The following is a 21740-nucleotide window of genomic DNA, read 5'->3' on the forward strand; positions in this document are numbered from 1 at the left end:
AAACCATCATGTTACCATACATAGCAGGCGTTACCAAAAAGATTTCCAAAAATCTTAAACAAACACAAGATCCAGGTCCGATTCAGTACAGTACACAAAAATTGTGATCTAATCCCATCTGTGAAGGATGTCATTCCTGACATGCAATATCCTGGAGTCTACAAACTAAGTTGCACATGTGGTGGGTGTTACATTGGGGAGACGGAACAACATGTCTCGGACCGTGTTCGCGAGCACAAGTCAGATCTGAAACACGGCAGGACTAATACCTCTGCCGTGGCTGACCATTGCTATAATGCTGATGGCTCTCATGATATTGTTTTTTTCCGAGACCAAGGTGCTCTGCAAACCTTTGGGCTACTATCAAAGGTTTGGTCATGAAGCCATCCAGATATATAAACATAGCCATAGCTTCAACTGAGAAGATGGATACAAATTAAGCAATCATTGGAAGGATGTTATTCACCAGGTAAAACCTTACTGGCCTCATGGTTTGCCTTAATATCCGCATCTCCAGTTTCTTCATCCTCCCACTCCCAGCCCCGCCCACTTCCCCTCCCCCCCCCCAGCATTCCCTTGCGCGTTTCCGAATCCCCTACCCCACACCCCCCGCTCTATCTTTCCTCGATGGCTCCTCCCCCCTCTCTTACCTATATTGCCTCTTGTTACAGCAGCCCTTTTGCCCACTTCAGCAATTGTTTCTTGCTGTGGTTGTCCCACTTGATGACGGACGCTTGTGTTGCGCCCGAAACGTCATGATTAAATTTATTTTATTTTTTATACCTACGTGACTTTACCGAAAGAACCAAAGAGTATGTAGCCATAAATCTCTGAAAATGCTCACTAAAACTACTATCGGTTACTTGTGTTGTAAATACATATCATATATACAAAGTACAGCTTTGAGGAACAAGCTAATAAACACATTCATGATAATGTAATACAGTATTTGGCTTATGATAGAAGTAAAGCCTTAAGTAATTCGTTAATGGAAAAGTAAGCTTTTCCAATCCTTTGGTGGAAAAACAGGTAAATCACCATTAACTTGCGATGATATGCCTGTTTTTCCAACTGAAAATTGTGTATGTGCAGCCCTTTTTTATCAAAGCACTGCTGGAACGAGGTCCTATCTACATCTACGCTGCCCGCCTTCGCAAAACTTGCACTGACCAGTGTGGTGAAGTATGGTCTAATAACCTCTATGCTACGCACGAAGTGAGAAGGCTCCATCATAAATGACATGAGTGGGATACTGATACGGGTGCCTTGATCAGCTGAGGTAACTCCAGCGTCGCAGTGCTGACCTGGCACCACCGAGGCTGGGGTCCGAGTGGTCTAATAACCCCCACAATTTACATGGTGTGGAGTGGCTGTCACCATCAACAAAGGGCTGCTGTGCATGTACATTATAGAAGATTTCCTGTGCTAATATCTGGTGGATTTTGCTGAGGACACGAAAAGCAGCTCAGACCAAAAGTATTTTTTACCTCTAAAATAACCTTAAGCATAACATTGAGGAATGATCAGGTTAAGCACATCCAGTCTGTGCATTTTAAATAATAGCTCAAAATTAACTGATGAAAATGACACAACCACAAATCATTTTTAAAAACACTGAGGCTTTGCAATGACCTTGGTAAAACTGCATAAACCAACATCATAGTCCATGCAGGCTCCTGGTTATTAAAAGCAGCGCTGTGCATTCATCATCACCGGCTTTTCTCTACAGTGTCCAGTGGCGTGGCTGTCGAGCGCACAGGCGGTGCAACTGCAATTGGGCCCACGGCCTGGGCAGGCCAGGCACCGGGCTATGGAGGGGGGGGGGGGGAATGTGGACATGGGCGCCCCATTTCATGCCTTGCACCAGCGCCCATGGCAACCAGCATCATGTGTGGGTTTGTGCAATTGCATTTGGTAATTGTGAAGCCGCCATCAAACGTCGAGTGTACGTTGTGTACGTTCTCCCCGGCTACAACTCCATCGCTGCATTTGTCCATTATTTCACTTTCACTCTTGCCGCATGTTCTCTCCAAACTTTCCTGTTTATTCCAAAAATGTAACACTGTCCAGGATGGGATCGAGTTAACTATTCTGGGTTTCTCTTTCTGTCCTTTTCTATTTTAAAGTGACCGTGAATTCACATCCATCCGGGCACTTTCCCAATTATATTCCAGCTTTTACATTAACATTTTTCTAACTCATGCAAGAGAGATGGTAAAATGACGGGCAGAATTTTTATTTTCTTTCACAATTTGTAAAAGTGAAGATTTGCCTTCTCATTGTACATGTACAGCCCTTTTGCCAATCCACTCCTGCATCAGGGCTTTTCCATGCCATGCAGGTCATGGGGCTTATTCGACCATACTTCACCACGTTGGTCAGTGCAAGTATATAAAAGACAGGAGGCATAGACGTTCGAACACAATTCAGTACAACAACTGATGTTTCCGAATGTCTGTCTGATGACAAATAAATGCATTGTGGGTGGGTGATTCATATACCACATGGGTAAAGGTGTTTTTTTTTGCTCGGTTTCTTGCAGCAGAGTGAGTGGTGCTCTTACTCCAAAAGATTAAGAATTGATTACGAGGTGCATCCTAGCATCATAGTTGCGAGGATGCACCCAATGACACCTGTGTTGCTGATGTAACAAGTTAAAGGCCGCGGCTATTGCCATGGGCAATGGTTGCTCGCGTGAGAGTAAGTGGTGTTGTTGGGTAGAGCAGTACTAGTATAGGCTCTGAGCTCTAAACTCACTACGTCCACTTCTGAGGATTGATAAAGTATTTGAGGGAGATGCAATCGTACTGTCCAAGTGTCAAGCAAGGTCTAGCCCGCTCTAATCTGCTTCTTAACCATCCAGTCGTAGGGTCTGAGTCCATAAGATGCTAGTAAAATGTTGCATACATTTGGCAGGCTGCAATTTTAGTAAAATCCGAAGTGCCATGAGAATGAAGGAAGCAACATTCAAATGAAATATTGGAGTCTTCGTGAGATCGCTACGCTATGTGGCAGTGGTTGCTAGGGATGACATCATTGCTCTCACTGCACCAGCCAATCAGTTGCTTGGAAGCCAACCTCCATGAAACATGGCCCCATGCCATCATTGCTCCATGCACTTCAGCTGGTCTGTGGCTTAGGTAAGCATGTATTCACGTTATTAATGTTGCTTATATCCATTATTAATGCAAATATTCACATTATTAATAATATTTTTGTTATGTAAATTATATTATATCATTAATTATCAGTTGACTTCTTTTGAACGACTTTGATAATTGATGTACGAGTGTTGCTGACCTCACGTAGGAAGAGTAGGATATAGATAGAGTACAACAGGAAAGTTAAGGAAATGGTTAATGTAGCAGTGGGTGTTCTTCTGGGAGGCTGTGTTGATTTCTTGGCTGGAAAACCTGACACGGAACTCATTGCCTGTCTAACCAGGAGCCAATGGTGGTAACTGACCATGGTACAAATCAAGCTCAACCTAACTTACCTTACGAGCTTTGACAAGACTAGGATCGTTAAATTACACAACCACACCCGGCCATCAATTACCTCGACATTCCACCGCCCTGGCCCCTCCCCCCATCACACACGCTAGGGTCCCCTTGTCACCTACCACAGAGATGTTTAATGCGTAGAGGAGGTCAAAGGGCAGTGCGGCGATGAGGTCCACGAAGAACCACGTGCTGACGTAATGGAGGCAGACGGAGCGCCCGTCGTACACCACCTGGCCCGAGCGGCTCACGTAAGTGGTTCGGAAGTTGAGCATGATGTCTGCGGACGAGAAGGGGGTGGTTTGAGGGGAGCAGGCGAAGCGGTGTGGGGGTCGAGGTAGTTGATGGCCAGGAGTCGTGACAGGGATTTGGGGAGGGGAGGGTGAGACATGAGGCACATGCAGAGACACAGTTGTACCAACACGTGACCATCCATATACGAGACTTCCAAAATATGATGTCTACCAGGAATCTTAATCCGCTTTGCTCCAAATGCCCTCTTAGTGCTGCTGCTGTGTGGAACAAGTAAAAAGGCTGTGCAAACTTACACTGACCTTATCCAGTAGAAGGTTTCAATTGAGCTTAGTAGCAGTACAGTATATGTAAAAAATAAAGTTTAAACACAATTTGCAAAAGTAAGATCATTTAAGTGGCAAACCCGTATGAACTTGCACACTTCTGTGGTGCTTATAGCACCGCCTCACCACCAGAGGTTGGCCACCGAGTCCAAAGGAGCTCGTCCCCGTAATACTTTTGGTTGTAAAATGGAAAGTGGAACGATGGACAAATTATCTTTCAACTAGCGGTAAGTACCCGGCGTTGCCCGGGCGAAAAAGACAGACACACATATCGACTTACACACAGACATCGACCCACACACATAGAAACCCATTGACTTACACGCACACAAACACATATGGACTCACACACACAGACATCGACTTTGGAGACACACATGTAGTTACACACACAAATCGACTCACACACACATAGACTTACACACACATCGACTGACACACACATAGACTCAACAACAACAACCGTCATTCGCCACTAAGTGGCGTTGACGTCACCACGACGCTTGTGGCAGGCTATGTGCACCTTGAGGCCACGTGAAGTGTCGAACGCCCGCTGGCAGGAGGTCACAGGGCAGACCCTGGCTGATGCACTACCTGTGCCCCCTACTGTGCTAACTTGCTGTGCTTTAGCCACCCGGTGCTCCGCTCGTTGTTCTGAGCATCGCTCCTCCGCCCTCCTTTGTTGTTGGAGAGCGACTGCCTCCAACTGCCCAGTAGTGTCGTTCACGAAGCTCCTTCACAGAGGCCGATCTTGACACCGCTGGTAGCAGTCATCGACAAGTCCACTCAGCTCCACATCGTCCTGTACCACATCACTCCATCTCTTCTCTAGCCTGTGCCGCGCCCATTTAGCCCCCTCGACCCGGCGGAACAAAAGGTGTTTAGGCATGCGGTGGCTGGGCATGCGGGCTACATGGCCCAGCCAACGCAGCTTTGCCTGCCGTAGGAGGTCACGAATGGGATTTTGTCCAGATCTTTCAAGGATTTGTGAGCTCATCACACAATCCAGCCTGGTTAAACCCAGGATGGATCGTAGGCAGGCCAGCCTAAATGATTGTAACCGGCGAAGATGTTGCATTAGGGGGGTTCCAAGTTTCGCAAGCGTAGAGAAGGGAGGGAATGACCATGGGCGAGAAGACCTGAAGCTTAGTGCGGAGCGAGAGACCAGGTAGCTTCCACACAGTGTTACACAGCCGATGAAAAGATAATGCCGCTCAATTGATTCAGAGTGAGACCTCTGGTGTTAAACCGGAGCCGGTCATGAGCACACTGGGCAGGTATGGGAAACTCTGCACTCTCTCCACAACTGGGCCATCACCAATTATGAGTTGTGGGGGTGGATTGTACAAAATACCCAGGCAGGTGCTTAGTTTTGGTGGGGCTGATGGTAAGGCCCCACCTCTTAATGGCAAGCTCCATGTTCAGCAGCAGCGCGTCCAACTCCTCTTCTGAGTAAGCATTAATTACCAGATAATCGGCATACATAACTTGGTTGAGCAATAGGGAGCCATCCCTTGACTGCACCCGGGCATCGATCAGCCTCCCATTGTATCTGTACCAGATGGGAATTCTTCTGGTACAGGCAATGAAGGCTTAACGAACTACGTGGTCCAAATATATGTAAAAGAATGTGGGAGGCAGAGGACATCCCTCTCGTACCCCAAGGTTTACAGGGAATGGCTCTGACTCACAGGCACGTAGTTTGACGTGCGGCCGCTCACCATCATGAAGGTCCTTAAGGATCGTGAGCAGAGGGTCAAGGACTCCGAAAGCACGGAGAGCAACCCAGAGCCCAGGCCTACTGATGGTGTCATAGGCCTTGAGCAGGTCAATAAAGCACACACATGGACTAACACGCACACATGAACCTACAGGCACGCAAAGCAATTGACTTACACTGGCTACCATGGAGCCATGCACACACAGCGACTAACACACACACGCACATGGACTGACACACACACATATCAACTCACACACACACATTGACTTACACACACACACATCGAGTGGCACGCACATGTATAGACTTACACACACATATGGACTGACACACACATACACATGGATGTACACACATTGACTGACACACATAGACACACAAACGCACATTGACTTACACACTGACATGGAGCCATGCACACACTGATACACATGGACTTACACACATACGCATGGACCTACACGTACACACATATAGACTGAAACACACATCGACTCACACACACACATGGACGTGCACAGCAATTTCCGATGATGGCACAGCTATCAGCATCGCAGTACTACGTATCAGTAAATAGCGGGACGTGAGCAATCGAAACAATAGAAATGCATAGAAGAAATAAGCTGAAAAAAGCGTACATAAAATAGCAGCAGTACGTACAGGTAAGTTGAGAAGCAGGCTACAGTGTAGATAGACTGCCAGTACGCCGACTCAGTTCAGTTCAGTTTATTTTGGTATAGCCCTGTGAGCCATTCGGCTCTTGACTCAATGACATAAGCATTGCTACAGTGGACATTAAAAGCTGGCAATACGGGCAGCAGCTGAAAAAGCAGGATACAGTCGACATGAAAGGCTGGCAGTACACTGAGTGAGGTAAAGAAGCAGGCAACAGATCATAGACTGGCATACACCCATAATGGGTAAAAGCAAAATTAAGAGTGTAGATAAGAGTGCCAGTGCACTGACGTGAATGAATCAGCAGGCGGCAGTCCACAGCACAGACTGGCAGTACACCGTCGCAGCGTCATAAAAACGCAGCAAAAAAAGAAAATATTTAGCAACCTAATAATTAAAATATCGTTTTCTGCACACAAACAGTATAATTGTAATATTAGGCAACTTATTAGTTTAATAATAAATGAAGCAGAGTTGTTATCTGCACACAAACATGTTTGTAATATTTGTAAACTTATTTGTTTAATAATAGTAAACAATAAACCTGAGTTGTTAGCGAAAGATTCAATAAAATTGCACTTTACATTGGCGTGGTGACGCCTAGTCCCGTGCAGAGCCTGCGGCCTCGCCTAGATTGGCCAGCCGGAGGAGGTGACACATTGCCAGGCTGCGGGCTGGGCCGCTACCCTCCCACCATCCCCCCGCCCGAGCTATAATAATGCTATGTAAGCGCTTTCATAATATTAATATCTAAGGACGTTATAGCAGTAACTGCACGCATCATGTTGGGGGGGGGGGGCGAAGAGGACATGAGACTGTGAAGAAAAATGCGCAGCGTTATGTGTATATTTATTGCATGTTAAACACGTAAAATGAAATGTCCCCCGTGAGATCGACCGAACGCGCATCACTTGGCAGGGTCCGCCCCCCGCAGGCAATTGTCGTCAGTTGGTACGGTCGATGTCGCGCAATAAGTAAATAATTAAAATAAAAATGCCACAAATGTGTTAATTAAACTATTTTAAAGTTTACGGATGAGAAAACGGAATAGCCTATTCCCACCGCGGGGCTTAGGGCGTGGTGCCTGGCAAATTTTTTGGGATATAAAGCCCACCGTTCGAGAGCCAAACCCCTCGCAAGCGTGCGCGCGGAGACTATATATAAGAAGATAACACATCAGTGTAATGAGTATTTGAAATATATTGTAATGAAGCCATCCACCAATGGGGGTCTCTAGCGAGCAATCAGAAGCAACCAATGGTTAGATTCCATTCAAGGCTTTTTGTCCATTCACCAGGTCTTCTTTCATATGGATTAATAGCAGCAGATTAAAAATGTAATTTTAGATTTGTCATCCACTCAATTACTATACTCTTTGGTTCTTTCGGTAAAGTCACGTAGGTAGAAATTAAATAAAATAAATCACGACGTTTCGATCGCAACACAAGCAATCTTCATCAGGTGGAACCACAGCAATATAAAAATGCTGAAGTAGGCGAGAGAGCTGCCGTGGCAAGAGGTTATATAGGTAAGAAAGGGGGGAGGCAAGGGGGGAGAGAGAGGAGGGGGTATGGGGCAGGGGGGCTGCGTGAGAGCTAGGATGATAAGAAGTGTGGCTGGGGGGGGGGAAGTGGGCGGGGCTAGAAGTAGGAAGCTAAGTGTGGGACACGGGGGGAAAGTAACTCAGAAAAATCTACTAGTAAACGGTAGGTAGGATGGAAACAACCACAACCATTTAAGGCTTTACCTGGTTAATACCATCCTTCCAATGATTACTTAATTTGTATCCATCTTCTCGATTGAAGTTATGTCTATGTTTATATATCTGGATGGCTCCATGAACAAACCTTTGATAGTTGCCCGAAGGTTTGCAGAGTACCTTGGTCTCGGAAAAAACAATATCATGCGAGCCCACAGTGTTATAACAATGGTCAGCCACAGCAGAGGTATTGGTTCTGCCATGTTTCAGATCTGCCTTGTGTTCGCGAACACGGTCCGAGACATGTCGTTTGGTTTCCACAATGTAACTGCTACCGCAGGTACAACTCAGTTTGTAAACTCCAGGGTATTGCATGTCAGGAATTACCTCCTTCACAGATGGGATTAGATCACAAATTTTGTGTACTGTATTGAATCGGACCTGGATCTTGTGTTTAAGGTTTTGGAAATATTTTTGGTAACACCTGCTATGTATGGTAAAGTGATGGTTTTGGTTGGCTTCTCAGTAGATTGTTTCTCCATGGTTGGAGAAACAGCTTTGCAAATAATGCGGTCCAAGTCACCATTCATCTTGAGAGCTTGGTGTACATGTTCCAGCTCACTGGCTATGTGGTGTTGGTCAGAAATGCAGTGGGCCCTATGGTGTAGTGTTTTGATGAGGGAGTTCTTCTGGGCCAGATGGTGGTGGGAATCAGGTTTTAGATAGGAATCTGTGTGGGTGGGTTTCCTGTAGACAGAGTGTCCCAAAGAGCCGTCAGGCCTCTTCTCAAACAAAACATCCAGGAATGGTAGCTTACCATCCTTCTCCACTTCCATGGGGAATTTGATGGATGGGTGTATGGAATTGATGTCTGTTAAGAAGCAGAATGGATCTCGTCCATTCCTCCTTTAAAGGAGTCAAGCCAACAGCAGAGTGTTTACGGTGTGTTTGATGGTTTGGGATTGGTGGCCGCACTCGCAGGCCGCCAGATATTTGATGGGCCATTTGTGCATTAGGTGGCCGCATTGGTCATGCCCGGTCCTGATTCGGTTGATAATTGACCATTGGGCGTGGAAAGTTGAAACCGGAATCTTCGATGGTAGAGTCCTGTATGAGGTTATGCACTCTCAACAAAAACCTTGCAAGTAGTAAAACAAACATTTCTGCAGATTCTTTTAGTGTATTTTATCCTTGTGTAGTGAGCGACTTCTGAGACACAACGTGTAGAGGGCTTCTTATTTATTTCTCAGACTTCAGGCAAATCACTGGGCGATATATATACAGGGCTACGCATAGCTGACCCATCTACACAGCCCCATTGTCGGCATCTAACTATATAGCTGGCTGACTAATATAGCAATGACGACAATCGGAGCTGTCCCAAAGGATCGGCCATGTGGCCAGACGATGAAGAGAGAGATGATGGCGAAGACAGCGACAGCAGCCAAGACCCGAGACCTCACAACAGCCCCGAACCTTTGGTCACATACCCCTTATATACTTCCCGGCGTGGCCAGGCCCCGCCTCCGGCCACGCCTCCTTCTAGAACCTTAGAGCAGGTTCCCAGAGCTTCCCGACTGACTCCGCCTTTTATCTTTAACCCAGTTACGCCCCCTTTCTAGGTGGTTATTATATAACACACCCATACTCATGATTACCCCTCCTGGTCAGCAGATGGCACCATGTCATTACACTTGTATAATTTTTTCTCACTTTTAACCAGGATAACAAACAAACATTTTGCAACAAAGCTATGGTGGTATAATGATAAATCCTGTATTTTGCCCTTTCTCTGCACTAAATGCCCAGGGGCATGCACATGTCTGTCCTGCACGAGTAAATCCTGTTCTTTTCTTCTGTGGACGTGGACTCAAAGGAAACACAAGAACGCTCGTGAAAGCAGCAGCAGAAACGGCCCCGAGCTAAACTCCAGCTGACTCTCACGATAAAATGTGATCCATAAAAGAGAGCAAAGAGTTCCAACAGAAACTGACTCCGATTCACACAGCCGCTACCCTGTAGTGCTGGTTTAAAAGTTTGGTCCTTCACCATCACCACGGGTAAGCCATGATTAATCCACTGCTACATATGTGCCTTCCCCTAGCCGTCGCCATTGAATCACGGTCCTGTGATACAAGCCACCGAGTAAAAGCGCTGATCCCATCACTCCATCTACTGTATGTTGTCGTCATCCTCTCAGACGAATTCCCTCCCTTGGCTGCCACTCCATTTCTTATTTCCACCCTTTATCTGTTGTGACGACGTGCCCTACCAAACTCCTATTTAGCTTTAACAGTCAAAATTATATCGTTAACCTGCGTACGTTCTCTAATCCATGTACTCATTGTCTCTCATTGCAAGCTATGCGTAACTCCACGCCTATTTCCATGTGTCCGATCCATATGGCATAGGAGGCAGTAGGCATTCATTAAAAGTTATTATTGAGCCACAGTTGTATGTTGTTTTTTTATCAACAAGTTCAGCTTTCCAAAAAGCATTCCATTCTACGCATCTGGATATTAATCCAATCCGAAAAAAGCCCTTTCCTTCGCCAATAAAATCCTGCTTTTAACCCCAGCACTAATTTATGCAATTTTCTCGGCAAACGAGTGGGAGTATCACACAAGTCCTCCTGCTCGCTAGACTCTTATTATGCAAATCAATTCCCACTGGATTGGTGTTTTTTAATGTATCAATCTTAATGATTGCCTATCCACCACCTGATTCTACACGCAGCCCTCCCTGCACCACGGACACACATGAGCGAATAAGAGATGTTGGTTGCATCATTATCGTGCTCGTGTGTGTCATAACTTACTTTGAATTAATGTTTTTCCTAAATTATCGTCATGTATGTATGTGTGATCTTCTTTCGCACTGTACGTAGCCAACCGTGCTCATTGGAGGTGCGGGGGAAGGACAAACTAAACACAAAAAGCAGTTCGAAAGAAATTCGTTTTCAATATAGATAATTTAAAAGTGCATGGCTCCAGTGGCTTCCTAATATGAGAAGAAAGCATGCGATGCAGTGACCGTCTTTGTTCATCGTGATCATCATCAGAAGCATGTTCAATCCACTGCCTGATGAATGCCTCCTCAAGCCGTCACTATCTCTCACAGTGCTGTGATATTTTTTGTTAATGTTTTTAGGTTGTACTACATTTTGTTGGGCATGATACCAAATGCTTTGCTCCACAGGTCATTTTGATGCCCTGCTCAAATGAAAATTTTGGTGGTGCTCATCCTTTTACAGCCCTGAACCAGTGGTGGAAATTCCTCAGTCCTACAGTTGGGGCGAGTCTATCCATAGGACAGCCACTCTTGACTTTGCCCACAATATGGTCCTCATCTCATCATCCCTCCCCAGGAGGGATGATGAGCCAAGTCAAGCCCCAACTTGGACTTGAACTCGCAAACTTCTGAATACAAGTAGTTCGCTCTTCTGTTGAGCCGCCGAAGTTGGTTGCCGTTGACTCATACAAATTCATATCAGACAGCTCAGGGTATTCATCATCCCAATCGGGGGACCTGCAACCAAACTCTTCGCCTGGATGTATGTAATCTACACGGTAAGGGTTGCAGCTTCAGCAACTACATGACACATTGCAAATTGGTAAGAGCTCCCTAACTTGTTAACCTGGTCCCTACATGTCACTGGAGCCGGCTACAGCCACAAGGAACCAACAAGGTACCACCTCCCCCGCCCCCCACCAGCCAACCCCTCCCCCTTCTCCACGGCCACAGTTTTTGCTGAGAGGCAAATAAACCAGTAGCCTCGGCAGAAGTCATAATTGCAGTGTGAGGTGGGAGTGCTGACGTACACTTCTACACTTCTTTCTGTGCCCAGGAGACCATATCTAACCAACAGCAGCCGCAGTCTGCTGTGTTGACATTACACGTGGGTGTGCCGAGTGTCAAAGTGCCAACTTCAAAAATGTTAAAAACATTATTCACCTCCCTGTGCACCCTCCTTAGCTGCCAATTCAGGGCAGCCATTCAATGATATATATTTTTTGTGCTGTTTTTACTGTTTTGCTCTTATCATTCCTCATTCTCACGTTTATCCGTTACATGCAAATAACAATTTACAGACTGAGGAACGATGAATCTCACACACGCGTTTTGATACATGTATCGTGAGCACAAAGAGTGATATTAATCCAATAATTTATGCACTATTCGTAAATATGACGCCGGTAAATTAGTAATATGCTCCTGCTATTTTCCCATGTGCGAAGTCAGTGCATGCGTGCATTCACTATTTTGCCAAACACATGTCAACGCCCCAATAACTCTGGGTGGCAGTCGGCAGGAGATTCCCTGCGATGTGTGCACCCTTCCGAACATAAGCAATGCAACGCAGTTCAACCACATGTCCCTCTACCCAGCGCCGCACTGAGAATCCAAAACAAAACCTTTATGAAAATTATAAATTTACAGTAAAATGCAGCAGCACTTATATTTAAATAGAAATCTACGTATGTCAGGCATGTAACAATAATTCAGGGTTACTATTTAATACAATAATTTATTCTCTTTTGACAATTTTTTACCGTGTCTTAAATTTCTGTCTCATTTGTAAATATTTTCTGTTAGGCTAGATGTAACTTGAGCATATATTTATTTGTATATGATTTGCAGAAACAGTAAAATAAATATTTTAACTATTTTATTTAATATGGTGTTTGCTTAAATGTGTCAGCAACCCAAAGTGCCTTATGTCACATCTCATCTCAATAATTCCAAACTCCCTGCTGTAATTTCGCCAAATGGACCCAGTGGGTGATTTCCTTTTGTAACATAAATAAAATGCAGCACCGGCCTGCCAATTGGCATTCGTCTGCCAGCTATCGGACATTGTTGCTGTGTAAGATTTTTTTCCAATTAAGTAATTTGCAAACAATTGTGTCCAATGATGCCAGTCACGCATGGCCAACTCGTTTTGAATAACGTCGATTCCAAGCATGTATTGTGAGTTGCAGGAATCGATTTTAATCGGTGAATGATTCAATGACTCATTGCACACCTGATAAATTACATTCCAATCACAGCAGCAGTGGCAATTCAATTCGAAACCTCCCATTGTTTTAGATGTCAAGTTTCAATTACATTTTTGTAACTAGGTGAGAACTCAAGAGACCAGGATGCGTTGCATTTGCAAGAGTGACCTGGGTTATCAAAATGATAAAAACAAAACAAAGAAAACAAAGTACAGCAATGAAGCAAATAGAAATCAAATTACACATGTGAGAATTATGTTTGAAACGTTCGTGTGTCAAGGTGGTCAAAAAGAGTTGTGGACAAAATAGAATGTCTCCGTTGACTCGCACCAATTAATATATTTCGAGTGACAGTGACAATCACCAGTAATGCCCTTCCTGACATTCTGTACAGCCTTGATGACAGACTGCAGATCGGTTCTCATACCATTCTGACTCCACATGCAAATTTTGCCCAGCTTTGGTGCATAAACCTAGCACGAGAAGTTTTCATGCACATGGCTTGTAGAAACAGGTTTTTTTTAGAATTCAGGTAAAAAAAATCGTGCAGTATTTAAAATGTAACATTTAAGAATACACTGGTGATTGTCACTGTCACTCGAAATAAGAATATTATTCTTAAATGTTACATTTAAGCCGCCCAAGCCTATACAGTCGTTGGCACGCGCAACATTGAAAAAGTCGTGAAAATTATTAACTTTTGCTGAAGTTGAAAACATGGCCATCAAAAAAGTGGTGGGATAATTTATTTGCCAAATATATACATGTTCAAACCCTGCAACAGAAAATATAGCCGTGGCACGAATGCCATTGCTTAGCTCTCACTCAATTGGCATTTTAGCAACCTAACCATGCTCAGGCTTATAAGACATATTGGCGAGCTGCGATCAAATCGGACGTGGTCGGTTTGCATCACCGTGCCCGAATGCGATGTAATGCACGGGGCATATATGCAGCCCTTTTTCTTCAATCCACCACTGGATGAGGGTCTCCCCACACTGTGCAGGTCGTGGGGGTTGTTTGACCGCACTTCACCAGGCAGGTATGAGCAAGCAGTTGTAGGGCTGCACCTTTACCTTTAACTTCTCTATCATAAATGTTATAAAACCCTGCCGCAGTCATCCCATTGCCAGTCCCAACCTTGCCATGACCATAAATCACGGGATCATTTCTAAAGCAGCTGGTGTGTCTTTTCTAGCTATTACGCAACCAACATGCTCCATGTTCTAAGTATTACAGCACATCTCTGTGTTATTAATGCATGTGTTTCAGTCATCATCATCATCATCCATGATTATCCATAATCAATCCACTGCTGGACATAGGCATCCGCCTCCCCGCTCTAGCCAACAATCCATCCAGTGAAATGAGCTATAGGAAATTATCAAAGTAGTGATGAATAAAGATGGCTACAAAGCTGGGCTCAAGGTAAATATCAAAACAAAAATCATTTCCAAAAAGTTTGCTCAACAAATGAGTATATGTCAGAGTTGTATAATTGTCACACATCCGAGTGTGTATATACCTCAGGGCAGTTATTGAAGGCTAACAAAGCAGGTACGGGTGCATTTGGCAAATTAAATTTCGACATACAGATGGCTTTAACAACGTTGTGCATTTATCCAGGAAAGCATGATCGATTTCCAAGATATTTTTTTAGCAGGGTTCCCTGCATTGGAATCTTCGCTCAATTCCATCGAAGAAAACGAGAAATGCCCACGCACAAAACGGACGCGGAACCGTTCTGCTGTACTCCCATCTCGTGGCCATCTCACAGCCATTGGGATTGTAACTGCGCCAAATAAACATGCGTACGATCCACCAATCCTGCTTCCAAGACCGCCGTAAATGTAATGACAATAATGTCTTGTATTTATGTCGGAAACCTTCACTGAGTTGCAACGCTCTTTAGGAGGGTCCTGCATCGGGATGCCTGGCCAATGCCGTTAACACTGTCGAGCGGCCTGCATACGTTTCTCAATGTTGTCAAGGTACAAATCTGGCCCTTTTTCTCTACAATAAACATGGCATCTGTTAGCCATGAGGAGGGCAGTTCTCTACCGCTCACATCACAGGGTGGCTCGCAGATCCCTTACACATATGTCGATAGGACCGATAGGTAGATAGATTCAAAGGTATCATAATTTTTTGTGGAGAAAATGAACGGAGGTCCTCAGTTAATTGTTCATTCTCTCTGAATGCGCTCCACAATGCATTCTGGGTTATAAAAAAATTAGCACCGAGACGTTTTGTTGAATTATGTGTGCAACATAAATGTACATGTAAGTGTAGAAAAGAAGGAAAGCGGCCTCCTCGACGAGGGTACGGAAGTGGCTATGTAAATGTGGGAGATTAGCATGATGTTAATGTGAGAAACAAAATTCACATGCTAATCTCTCACATTAACATAGCCACTTCCGTGCCCTCATCGAGGAGGCCTTTTTCCTTATTTTCTACAGTTGCATGCTAATTTCTCACATTAACATCACTAGCCCCGGCCACTTCTTTATGACCCTTGGGCTACACCCATATCAAACCTTTTAAAACAGTCTGCCTCAGCAGCAGACCATGCTTTCCCACCTGATGACGGACGCTTGTGTTGTGCCTGAAACGTCGTGATTTTTTTATTCCTACGTGACTTTACCGAAAGAACCAAAGAGTATGGATTCCTGCAGCAACGAAAGCTTCAAATCAAGATAAATGTACACGTATGAGTTATTATACAATCGTCAAGATGGGATTGACTCCCTTCAAAGTCACAGCTTGATGCATTTTCTCAGTGGATCACCAAAACCATCAACACAGTCACACAGCGCTCAGGTTTACGTGTCATCGTATTCCGTGTTTTCTCAAAAAATGTCAGAGAGATACACTGTAGGCTTGGCTAAAGGTCAGCAACTATCGCACTCAATTGTAAAAAAGGCTTTGGCTAGCTTGGATATACGCCAGTGCTGTCTGTGTGCATCCAGCAGACATATCCTTATTAACATCCGAATAGCCAAATGTGCCACTTTGTTCCCCTCTGATTCTCAGGATCACACATGATGGTCAACGTCCTCCGAAGCAACGCTCAATGCGTCGCTGTGAATGACACCCAGATATAATTCTCACTTTACTGGCATGAACACTATTTGGATACTTTTGGTGTGACTGAAGAATTAAATACATTTTAGGTGTTTATGTTCATTCAAAGGGTCATGAATATCTGAGCAGTACCGACTCTACCCAGCATTTAAAAAATAATCTTTTTATTTATTAAAAACCTAAATTTAAACAACAATAAAACAGAATTACAATTTAACAACCAGCCGGCGCATTAAAACACTTACTGTTGTATGAGGAGAGACGAACGGAGGTCTATTATTACTGGTTAATATATCATAGACGTTGCAGAGCCAATTAAAGATTACAATTAAACATAACCCACAGGCAATCTGCGCTGGTGTGTGTGAGCCTCTAATTGTGGGTTAATAAATTCAGATGAACAGTGCCTACGTTTCAGATTGTCACTGCAAGTGCGCACACCAAATGCTGGTTGCGAAAAGGGCTTTTCTGTTATCCACCGAAACATTTTCTAATCGGGAAGCTTATGCCTACCACCTCGAAACAACTCTCTCAGGAAAACTCTGGAAAACACACTGCGTAATAAACGCACCTATTAATGCCGCAGTGCAAAAGCCGGCATGAAGTCAAAGGTGGAATTTTGTTCAAAGAAAATTACACGATGTCCAGCTCAGCTGATTGTGTTCTATCCTCCGGCTATATCAGCATTTTATGCACAAATAATGCCATTACTTGGAAAAGCACTTCCAAAAAAACATAGGCTACATCGAACACAGTGACCATTAACAATTTGTTGATTATGCCTACGTTTTGCAGCTGACTGCGGTTTTTAAAATAGCGATGAAGGTTTTTGTGTGTGATGATTATAGCTGGAAGCCACCTATAGAATTGAATTAAACTCTCAATATACAGACCAATACCAGACCGCCAAACACACCATGTCGCGATGTCAGCAAGTCTTGGAGAAATGAACTCACAGCAGCAAAGCAATGGCAACATGCCCGTGATATTTTTCTAGAATATGATAAAACTTCACTCTTCTTTCTGCGAGTGAGTTTGTCAGTCACAGCACCAACGTGATTTGTTTTCATCGTACAGTTGGGCGAGGGATCATTCTGATCAGAAGAAGCAAAGGACCTTCCACGGTATAAAAACGATCACTTTTGACCTCGGAGAAATAAAACCGTGACTTTGGTGCGGGGGGGGGGATGGCCTTTTCTAGGTTATCAATAAATATATTCCTTCAATACACACAGGTGGGGAGACGTATAGCAACAGTACCAAAACAACATCTTTGTGTGTCAGCATAGATCTCAAGGTGCGCTGTAGAACGCAAATTGCGACAAACACTACGCTTACAGGTTTTCGCGGTTGTGCTGTGCAGAAATACTGTGTGCCTCCATACTCGCGTGTTGTTCGACGGGATATCCGACGTTTTGCTCGGCGTGTTGGGGGCTTCTTGAGGAGCCGAATTCAGAAGCCATCAGCACATGGTGCAAAACGCTGTGGTGAATAGGCGGTATGACCCAAAAACAAGTCGGAGAGCTGTACGTTTATTAAGTTATAATAATATTTATATGTGCTACATAAGAGAGCCCCTTCGAATGCTCATGTCCTGCTCATGTTTTTTCAGGCAACATTCACGTGCAGTGGTTCATTCCGTTACTGTCACATCCACATAAGCCTGCCTGGGGACAAGTGTCCTCGTGTGTAGCCTCGGGTTGTGAAAGCCCAGTACCGGAGTGTGCGTCACAACTTTCTTGGGAACATTCTTGTTGAAGCTCTCTCTGGGGGAGAAAGATGTACGTTAAGAGTCAACGCTGCCTGAAATAAAGGTCTTGTTCACAATTAGGTCACATTCGTAAGATCAGGAAATTATATTGAAGTGCTCTTTTCAAACGTAATTGTTTATATATATTTTCCCATTGTATTATACTGTGGAAATGCAGCCCGTGGTGTAATGGTTAAGCACAACGGACTTTCACTCCACAGGATTGCCATATCATTTCCTGGCGTGGCAATTGAAACAACGGTCCAGATTTTTAAATCCACTGCCTCTGTCTACCTTGGAGTGTAAAAGGGTGCAACACACCGTTGATCTATTGGCAGGTCAAGTGCGGTGGTGTAAAGGGGTCACTGCCCCTTTATCAGATAACCTATGGTGGTGGACCACCAGCCTAACTACGCTAGTTACTGGGAGTAGCTACAATGGACAGGACCCTGGATTGGGTCCTCATCCAGGTGTTGGTGGCTTCTTCTTGGAACTAGAACGTAGATCGTAGATCTTCAGATGATGACAGCAACGCTGAACCCCGGTCCCTGTGTGGACCCCGGTTTATATGCTGCTGGGTCGTGGCTGGCCCCGCCCTTGGCCACGACCACCTTCGAGAAACTTCTTGTCGTATCTCGACCCTTCCCGTAGTATCTTACCCTGACAGGTGACCACCCCCTAGCCCCCACCTGAGGCCCCTGTGTAGATCTTATTTGTCACGTGCCTTCCAGGGTCAACCAGAGTGCCATGGCCTAGGGTAACCTCATCCCATGGCTGACACTGAGCCCCCTCTAGGGCTGGTACTACACCCACCTGCATCGCATGCCGTGCCTCGCTAGAGCCAGCATTACACAGTGACATTCACGATGTTGCTACATACGTGTTGTCTGCGATGTGAATACATCGCACGCCGTGCCTCTCTAGGGCCGGCACCACACAGTGACATCCGTTATGTCACTACATCACCCCCCCCCCCCCCCCCCCATAACACTCAGCTGTCCCGGCTGTCAACTCCTCTTTAAAACGAACTAAGTGTGTAAGGTGATAAAAGTGAGTAAAAAGTGATTAAAACGCGATGTGTGCCTCAACAAGTGACAATGACAATTACCAATTAAATAATAAAAACCCACCTATACAATATTTACACTACCTACAAATGTACATTAACAACGGGGAAACAGGTGTGAGTACAGAACAACACGTGATAAAAAAAAAACAGTGCAGTCAATCATGAACGCTCGGAATCCCCTTCATCGCCAACATCTCCCACCCTCACCGTGTAACAACACCCGCAAGCACAATAAGGGTTAGGTTCAGCAAATAACCAATACAGCTTACCAAGTGCAACAACCAACTGAGGGAGTGGGAGTGTGTGTGTGGAGATCACGAAACCCGAAGAGTTTTAGAATGAGTCCTCGTGGCCGGGCCTCCAGGGGAGGTGGACTCACTCTCCCTGGAGGTCCCGGCAGGAATATACAATTGTCCCATCGAGCCCGGCTCCTCATGAAGAGCAGTAGGCCGGGTCAACGGGTTCTCCTCTTCCGAATCCAGTGGAGACGGCGCAGGCGGCGGTGCTGGGGACATCAGGTGCGCGGCACCTGGGGACAGGATCACACGACTCCGCTGAGGACCACCCTCAGTGGGCACACACCCCAGCTCGTCCGGACACATCTGACACTCAGCCCCTGTGGTGTGAAGATGGAATAAACTCGCGTGGCGCAATGAAAGGTTTGAGGCACGAGGGATGCACAAACCAACTCCGCCGCCCTAAGTGGATCTGGACACACTGTGGTCGAACAACCCGAATCACATCAACCGGCCCTCTCCAAGGTTTGAACAATTTGGGTGATGTACCCACCGGTACCTGTGGACAGTGCAACCAGGCTCTGTGCCCAGGCACCCACTCATGTGTAGAAACACGGGAACCCCTCATCCGCTCATTGGCCAATTGGCGCTAAACAGAATTTACCCTAGAGGCTTCCTACGCTTCGGAAAGCTTTTGAAGGATGAAATGCACAGTCAGAAATTTTGGATTTAGCTTTGTCAGGTGCGGCTTGTAACTGAATATCAATCGGGGGGTCGTGTTCTTTCCCATACGTAAAAAAACGGTGAGTAGCCGGTGGACGCGTGAGGGGCCATCCTATATGCAGATAGGACTCCGGGAATGTGTGAGTCCCAGTCGAGTTTGGACTCGCTGACCTAGTGGCTCAACATGGATGTCAGAGTCCTGTGTAGGCGTTCAACCATGACATCCGTCTGCGGGTGGTACAGTGACGTGCGTACTATCTTTGTTCCCAACAAATTGCACACCTCCCGCAACATCTTTGAAGATTAATTTTTGCCCTGATCAGTCAGAAGACGTTCGGGAGCACCCTTGTCCATTACATAGCCATTGAGGAATGCTTCAGTAATCATCGCCGCTGACTGGTTGGGGAGCGGGCAGGCCACAGGCAATCGTGAAAAATACTTGACTCCCACCAGCAAGTACTTATTCCCACGAGGGGTAATGGGAAATGGACCAAGGATGTCCAGCGCAACTAATTCGTTCACGCAGGAAACCTGAATCGATTGTAATGGTGAACCACTGGGTTTTGCCGGCGGCTTCCGCAGCGCGCACTGCACACACCCTTTCAACAAATTAGCGACATCCTCAGCTATGCCAGGCCAGAAGAATTCCAACGTAAGTGTGGCCAGCGTCTTATGCAAACCTAGGTGCAACAAGCGCTCGTGTACTGCCCAAATGACCTTGCCCTGCAGGGCAGTGGGCACAACGATGTTGTATTGGCGCAACCCTCCGTCCCAATACATTAGCAATCCGTCTCTAAGAATGACAGAGGCGACACGCCATCGATCCTCACCCCCCCTCAGGCTCTCTGACATGGTATCTAAATTTAAGCAGGGAAGGGTCCTTCACCTGGAGGCGCCCCCATTCTGCGTGGTCCAACCCAATGACAGCATCACCCGCCGCCGGACCCTCAGCCAACTCAGATGTTACCACGTCGGCCGACGCCGCGAGAGGAGGGGATGAGGGCTCGGCGACCGGCTTACAGCAACCGGAGCCCAAAAAGCAGGCGCACCTGCCGCTCATTGGTAATCGCGACAGGGCGTCAGCGTTCGTGTGATGGAAGCCTTTGCGATAGGTAACCTTAAAGGAGTAATCTTGGAGGACCTCCAACCAGCGTGAAATTTGGCCAAACAGCTGGTCAACACGCAGCGCGTACTATAGCGCTGCATGGTCAGAGCACACTTCAAAGTGTCTACCATACAAATAGGGACAATACTGTTGCACAAAAACCACAATGGCCAAGACTTCCCGGCATGTGACACAATACCGTTGGTCGGCCGGAGACAGCACCCTGCTGCCGTATGCGACAACGTTCTCGACACCATTGACAACTTGGGACAAAACAGCTCCAATTCCGGTGTTACTTGTGTCCGTATCAAGGACAAACGGCAACGATAAAAATCGGGGTAGCGGAGGGGAGGGGCATTCACCAAGCCATCCCGGAGTGCAACAAATGCGGCCTCCTTTTCCTCCCCCCAATGGAATTCATAACCCTTAGCCATCAAGGCGTGCAGAGGCTTAGCGATGGTAGCAAACCTGGGGACAAAACGGCAGTAATAGGACGCAAATCCTATGAAACTGCGTACCAATTTCGAACACGCGCGGTTTTTGTCCGGGTCAGTCGCAATACCCGATTCACTTACTATGTGGCCAAGATACCGAACCG

At 45.8% G+C, this 21740-nt stretch overlaps 1 protein-coding gene across 6 annotated transcripts in view; it reads right to left on the minus strand.

Moving 5' to 3' along the window:
• LOC116947137 (voltage-gated delayed rectifier potassium channel KCNH8-like) overlaps window positions 1-21740 on the minus strand; it is a 186658-nt gene that overhangs the window by 80511 nt on the left and 84407 nt on the right. For all 6 annotated transcript variants that reach the window (XM_076070038.1, XM_076070034.1, XM_076070029.1 and 3 more), the window contains one exon: window positions 3623-3780. In XM_076070038.1, the coding sequence (XP_075926153.1) occupies window positions 3623-3780 (158 nt within the window). The remainder of the gene's footprint in view (window positions 1-3622; window positions 3781-21740) is intronic.

The sequence above is a fragment of the Petromyzon marinus genome, chromosome 2 (genome assembly GCF_048934315.1).
Source record: "Petromyzon marinus isolate PM22_M1 ecotype Great Lakes invasive population chromosome 2, UKy_Petmar_22M1.pri1.0, whole genome shotgun sequence".
Lineage (NCBI taxonomy): Eukaryota > Metazoa > Chordata > Hyperoartia > Petromyzontiformes > Petromyzontidae > Petromyzon > Petromyzon marinus.